The sequence below is a fragment of the Mizuhopecten yessoensis genome, unplaced genomic scaffold (assembly GCF_002113885.1).
Source record: "Mizuhopecten yessoensis strain PY_sf001 unplaced genomic scaffold, ASM211388v2 scaffold1595, whole genome shotgun sequence".
Lineage (NCBI taxonomy): Eukaryota > Metazoa > Mollusca > Bivalvia > Pectinida > Pectinidae > Mizuhopecten > Mizuhopecten yessoensis.
In genome coordinates, this window is record NW_018404125.1 from 843,997 (window position 1) to 851,591 (window position 7,595).

A 7,595-nucleotide genomic window follows, 5' to 3' on the forward strand; every position below is an offset into this window, starting at 1 on the left:
CATGACAGGTAAATACATTGTTAGTACTGCAGCCTCCCTGTATGGGACAAAGGTTACTGTGATACAGTCATGACAGGTAAATACAGGCATAGATGAATATTGATATCTTGTTGAAAGACAAACTAGTTTAGACAGAATGCTGTAATTGAAATGTTTCTAGACAAATGTAGCTGTAATAGTTTTCTAATTTACTTGTTTCAGACATGAAGGGTGGAGACAAGTCCTCCCTTACGACCCCGGTCCTCCAGCTGGCCGAGGCCTGTGCCCTGGTGGAGACGCTGCCCAGGTGGAAAGTGGTGCAGAAAGTAAGATATCATGTACAGTAGATTCCATTTTTAATTTACTATTAGATACATGCAATCGTGACAATAAATACTATTAATCATTAATTAAATTACGAATGTCAGCTATCATTTGTCACTGTACACAGACAATTGAAAGTTCTCAGAGATTTCCCCTTAACAAATGGACCTTTGGTAATTCTTTGACGTGTCTATTTACCAATCAAATGGACACCTTTCATGTTGATTATGTGTCGGTAAATGTACATCAGTCAGTGAATGAAATTGACAGACCACATCTGAGGAAAAGAAAATACAAAACTTGAAAACAATTCGTTATTTTTAAATCCTCTTCTATTTGGAACTAAAATCAAAACCCTAATAGCTTCCATAGATTGTTAGGGGAAGTAAAACCATGTTTTATTGAACTGAACTAAATATTATGCAGGTAAATCAATGAACTGGATTATCAGTGTGTACATGGAGGGAGAAAAACATCTCTGGGCTGTGTTAAATTGTGTTTGTAACTGAAAACGCATTGCAGTATATATATGTAATCAGTTTGGTTGCCAAAGCTGATGCTACAAGAATCTTACCATGTGATGAAAATTAAACTTGTAACAACAGCTTTATATAAATCAGCCTTTGACTACTTGTGTACATTAAGAAGTTATAGTGAAATACTGTGTGTTTTTACCTGTCAGATGGTGGTCCCAGTACAGAAACAACAGCTGTCTTATGTATTCAGTCCGATAGTGAACTACTGTGTGTTTTTATCTGTCAGATGGTGGTCCCAGTACAAAACCACCAGCTGTCTCATGTGTTCAGTCGTATAGTGAACTACTGTGTGTTATTACCTGTCAGATGGTGGTCCCAGTACAGAACCACCAGCTGTCTCATGTGTTCAGTCCAATAGTAAGCTACTGTGTGTTTTTACCTGTCAGATGGTGGTCCCAGTACAGAACAACCAGCTGTCTCATGTGTTCAGTCCAATAGTAAGCTACTGTGTGTTTTCACCTGTCAGATGGTGGTCCCAGTACAGAACCACCAGCTGTCTCATGTGTTCAGTCGTATAGTGAACTACTGTGTGTTTTTACCTGTCAGATGGTGGTCCCAGTACAAAACCACCAGCTGTCTCATGTGTTCCCTCCAATAGTGAACTACTGTGTGTTTTTACCTGTCAGATGGTGGTCCCAATACAGAACCACCAGCTGTCTTATGTGTTCCCTCCAATAGTGAACTACAGTGTGTTTTTACCTGTCAGATGGTGGTCCCAGTACAGAACCATCAGCTGCCTTATGTATTCAGTCCAATAGTGAACTACTGTGTGTTTTACCTGTCAGATGGTGGTCCCAGTACAGAACCGCCAGCTGTCTCATGTGTTCCCTCCAATAGTGAACTAGTGTGTGTTTTTACCTGTCAGATGGTGGTCCCAGTACAGAACAACCAGCTGTTTCATGTATTCAGTCCAATAGTGAACTCCTGTGTGTTTTACCTGTCAGATGGTGGTCCCAGTACAGAACCACCAGCTGTCTCATGTGTTCAGTCCAATAGTGAAATACTATGTGTTTTTACCTGTCAGATGGTGGTCCCAGTACAGAACCGCCAGCTGTCTCATGTGTTCCCTCCAATAGTGAAATACTGTGTATTTTTACCTGTCAGATGGTGGTCCCAGTACAGAACCACCAGCTGTCTCATGTGTTCAGTCCAGGACGTCTGGCTCAGCTGACTGAGGAAATCACCAATAATAAACACATCAGCATGGTGTTCCTAAGTACCAACAAACTGGCTCCCTCACAGGTGTCCAGCCTCCAGGATCTCTGGAACATACCCATCATTGACAGGTAAAGTAACATACCCATCATTGACAGGTAATATAAGGTAACATACCCATCATTGACAGGTAAAGTAACATACCCATCATTGACATGTAATATAAGGTAACATACCCATCATTGACAGGTAATATAAGGTAACATACACATCATTGACAGGTAAAGTAACATACCCATCATTGACAGGTACGCTAACAGTCTCATCATCTTCAGTAAGGACATTGTTATCCTGTTGTATATATTTTGATATATTGACCTCATCCTTCATGTATTAAAAAGGATAGTTCCTGACTAGGGTAAACACTAGTCAATTCACACATCTGTGTTGATTACATCCACTATCATTGGTTCCACTAGGATAAATAAATTGGACAGACAGTTATAATGTTACATTGTGTTTTATTGGATCAGGTACACAGTGGTCCTACAGATATTTAAGGAACATGCTAAAACTAAGGAAGCCAAACTGCAGGTAGCTCTAGCTGAGATCCCCATGCTCAGGTAAGGCTTCAAACATTCTGGTAGCTCTGGCTGAGATCCCCGTGCTTGGGTAAGGCTTCAAACATACAGGTAGTTCTGGCTTAGATCCCCATGCTCAAGTAAGGCTTCAAACATACAGGTAGCTCTGGCTTAGATCCCCATGCTCAGGTAAGGCTTCAAACATACAGGTAGCTCTAGCTGAGATCCCCATGCTCAGGTAAGTCTTCAAACATACAGGTAGCTCTGGCTTAGAACCCCATGCTCAGGTAAGGCTTCAAACATACAGGTAGCTCTGGCTGAGATCCCCGTGCTTGGGTAAGGCTTCAAACATACAGGTAGCTCTGGCTGAGATCCCCATGCTCAGGTAAGGCTTAAAAATACAGTTGTGTTTTAAAAGTTTTGCATGTTGCATGTTTGTGTAGGTGATTCTGAGCAAACACTTCTAAATTTAATCTATGTAAAGGATACAAAGAAAGTTTTACTTATATAAGTTCACATAATATGCTACATACATATATTGTGTGAAGTCGTACCCTAGAGGGATCTAAATTCTACCACCTTTATCTCAGTTAACCTTAAGAGAGGGAATTCATTAACATTTATAGTGATATCACATGGAAAATATAAAAAAAAGGGGATGAATACCTGGGGGTTACATATACTAAAATGTTTTGATGCCACAAATAAGTACAGTTATCATGGACTACAAAGTTGCAGTTCCAAAACCAGCAGATTACGATTTAAATTCTGCACTATTTTTCACTTTCAACATTTCCCTTGTAAACTTTGGATTTTTTTTACAATTTGATTGTGTCTGAGATGATTTCAACTGATTAAATTAAAAAGCATATGCGTGCATAATTGGGTAAGGTCAGAAGGTTAAACTTGATAATTTTCTAATTAAAATCCTTGCATGCATAGTTCTCAAGGGAGGGGAAATACATTGTACCTATGTAAGTCCCTGTTTACTGTGTTGCTTAATTAATCAAACATTTAAAAATGATGTTGTTCTGACTTGGACATATCTGCAGATATTGCATACCTGATATCCATGAGGGCACACATGACAAAACATTTGGGGGAAGTAACTACCTTGGGGGAGACACCCATTATCAGCACCGCTGGCATCTACTGGGGGTAAGTAATGACTTAGGGACACACCTACATGTACATCCTAAACTAATGACATCTACTGGGGGTAAGTAATGACTTAGGGACACACCTACATGTACATCCTAAACTAATGACATCTACTGGGGGTAAGTAATGACTTAGGGACGCACCTACATGTACATCCTAAACTAATCACATCTACTGGGGGTGAGTAATGACTTAGGGACACACCTACATAAACAACCTAAACTAATGACATCTACTGGGGTAAGTAATGACTTACGGCCGCACCTGTATGTACATCCTAAACTAATGACATCTACTGGGGGTAAGTAATGACTTAGGGACACACCTACATGTACATCCTAAACTAATGACATCTACTGGGGGTAAGTAATGACTTAGGGACACACCTACATGTACATCCTAAACTAATGACATCTACTGGGGGTAAGTAATGACTTAGGGACACACCTACATGTACATCCTAAACTAATGACATCTACTGGGGGTAAGTAATGACTTAGGGACACACCTACATGTACATCCTAAACTAATGACATCTACTGGGGGTAAGTAATGACTTAGGGACACACCTACATGTACATCCTAAACTAATGACATCTACTGGGGGTAAGTAATGACTTAGGGACACACCTACATGTACATCCTAAACTAATGACATCTACTGGGGGTAAGTAATGACTTAGGGACACACCTACATGTACATCCTAAACTAATGACATCTACTGGGGGTAAGTAATGACTTAGGGACACACCTACATGTACATCCTAAACTAATGACATCTACTGGGGGTAAGTAATGACTTAGGGACACACCTACATGTACATCCTAAACTAATGACATCTACTGGGGGTAAGTAATGACTTAGGGACACACCTACATGTACATCCTAAACTAATGACATCTACTGGGGGTAAGTAATGACTTAGGGACACACCTACATGTACATCCTAAACTAATGACATCTACTGGGGGTAAGTAATGACTTAGGGACACACCTACATGTACATCCTAAACTAATGACATCTACTGGGGGTAAGTAATGACTTAGGGACACACCTACATGTACATCCTAAACTAATGACATCTACTGGGGGTAAGTAATGACTTAGGGACACACCTACATGTACATCCTAAACTAATGACATCTACTGGGGGTAAGTAATGACTTAGGGACACACCTACATGTACATCCTAAACTAATGACATCTACTGGGGGTAAGTAATGACTTAGGGACACACCTACATGTACATCCTAAACTAATGACATCTACTGGGGGTAAGTAATGACTTAGGGACACACCTACATGTACATCCTAAACTAATGACATCTACTGGGGGTAAGTAATGACTTAGGGACACACCTACATGTACATCCTAAACTAATGACATCTACTGGGGGTAAGTAATGACTTAGGGACACACCTACATGTACATCCTAAACTAATGACATCTACTGGGGGTAAGTAATGACTTAGGGACGCACCTACATGTACATCCTAAACTAATGACATCTACTGGGGGTAAGTAATGACTTAGGGACACACCTACATGTACATCCTAAACTAATGACATCTACTGGGGGTAAGTAATGACTTAGGGACACACCTACATGTACATCCTAAACTAATGACATCTACTGGGGGTAAGTAATGACTTAGGGACACACCTACATGTACATCCTAAACTAATGACATCTACTGGGGGTAAGTAATGACTTAGGGACACACCTACATGTACATCCTAAACTAATGACATCTACTGGGGGTAAGTAATGACTTAGGGACACACCTACATGTACATCCTAAACTAATGACATCTACTGGGGGTAAGTAATGACTTAGGGACACACCTACATGTACATCCTAAACTAATGACATCTACTGGGGGTAAGTAATGACTTAGGGACACACCTACATGTACATCCTAAACTAATGACATCTACTGGGGGTAAGTAATGACTTAGGGACACACCTACATGTACATCCTAAACTAATGACATCTACTGGGGGTAAGTAATGACTTAGGGACACACCTACATGTACATCCTAAACTAATGACATCTACTGGGGGTAAGTAATGACTTAGGGACACACCTACATGTACATCCTAAACTAATGACATCTACTGGGGGTAAGTAATGACTTAGGGACACACCTACATGTACATCCTAAACTAATGACATCTACTGGGGGTAAGTAATGACTTAGGGACACACCTACATGTACATCCTAAACTAATGACATCTACTGGGGGTAAGTAATGACTTAGGGACACACCTACATGTACATCCTAAACTAATGACATCTACTGGGGGTAAGTAATGACTTAGGGACACACCTACATGTACATCCTAAACTAATGACATCTACTGGGGGTAAGTAATGACTTAGGGACACACCTACATGTACATCCTAAACTAATGACATCTACTGGGGGTAAGTAATGACTTAGGGACACACCTACATGTACATCCTAAACTAATGACATCTACTGGGGGTAAGTAATGACTTAGGGACACACCTACATGTACATCCTAAACTAATGACATCTACTGGGGGTAAGTAATGACTTAGGGACACACCTACATGTACATCCTAAACTAATGACATCTACTGGGGGTAAGTAATGACTTAGGGACACACCTACATGTACATCCTAAACTAATGACATCTACTGGGGGTAAGTAATGACTTAGGGACACACCTACATGTACATCCTAAACTAATGACATCTACTGGGGGTAAGTAATGACTTAGGGACACACCTACATGTACATCCTAAACTAATGACATCTACTGGGGGTAAGTAATGACTTAGGGACACACCTACATGTACATCCTAAACTAATGACATCTACTGGGGGTAAGTAATGACTTAGGGACGCACCTACATGTACATCCTAAACTAATGACATCTACTGGGGGTAAGTAATGACTTAGGGACACACTTACATGTACATCCTAAACTAATGTTATCTACTGGGGGTGAGTAATGACTTAGGGACGCACCTACATATACAACCTAAACTAATGACATCTACTGGGGTAAGTAATGATTTAGGGACACACCTACATGTCTGGAGCATATCTTGTATACTATTTTACCTGGAGTAACCAGATTTGATTTACATGGACATCTTGGGATGGCGGAGTGACCTCACTTTGACCGATGCTTCCTGACATAAGTGTACTGTTTGTTAAATATAGAAATCAATACCAGAGGGGTACTATGGATTGCCTTGCAATACTTTGCTTTGTTAACTTTTAAAATACATAGAATCAGTGGTAGACAGGTGACTTTGGCCATACACAGACATCCTGAGGGAAGATTTACTGCTAGCTATTGAGATACATGTCCGTAGATGTACTTTCATCTGAATTAAAGTAAATAGAAATGTTCACATTCAGAATGAACACCTTCTATGTCTCTACCTTAAACTACATACAAATAAGCAGTGTTATTTTCACATTGCATAACACCGTACATTTGACACACTGTAGAATTGAAGAAGATATCAGGTCTATAATAACATTATTTAAAAGTATTTGCTGTCTTGTTGAATTTCAAGGTTGACCTTACCTTAAAGGTTAAATTTACCGTTATGGTAATGATTCTTCTGCTGAAATAAATGTGAGCATTCCTACTTCACAACCTTACCTTGAACAGCACACATTCAATCACAACCTTACCTTGAACAATACACATTCAATCACAACCTTACCTTGAACAACACACATTCAATCACAATCTTACCTTGAACAGCACACATTCAATCACAATCTTACCTTGAACAATACACATTCAATCACAATCTTACCTTGAACAGCACACATTCAATCACAATCTTACCTTGAACAG

General features: G+C 39.9%; 2 protein-coding genes across 2 annotated transcripts in view; both read left to right on the forward strand.

Annotated features, from left to right (window-relative positions):
• LOC110465942 (putative GTP-binding protein 6) overlaps positions 1-3,914 on the forward strand; it is a 17,198-nt gene extending 13,284 nt beyond the window's left edge. The window contains exons 3-6 of the mRNA XM_021522138.1: positions 202-305; positions 1,944-2,125; positions 2,528-2,617; positions 3,628-3,914. Of these exons, the coding sequence (XP_021377813.1) occupies positions 202-305; positions 1,944-2,125; positions 2,528-2,617; positions 3,628-3,802 (551 nt within the window). The 3' untranslated portion in view covers positions 3,803-3,914. The remainder of the gene's footprint in view (positions 1-201; positions 306-1,943; positions 2,126-2,527; positions 2,618-3,627) is intronic.
• A 47-nt stretch (positions 3,915-3,961) lies between these two features.
• LOC110466174 (putative GTP-binding protein 6) overlaps positions 3,962-7,595 on the forward strand; it is a 7,662-nt gene continuing 4,028 nt past the window's right edge. The window contains exon 1 of the mRNA XM_021522528.1: positions 3,962-3,976. Coding sequence (XP_021378203.1) covers positions 3,962-3,976 — 15 coding nt within the window. The remainder of the gene's footprint in view (positions 3,977-7,595) is intronic.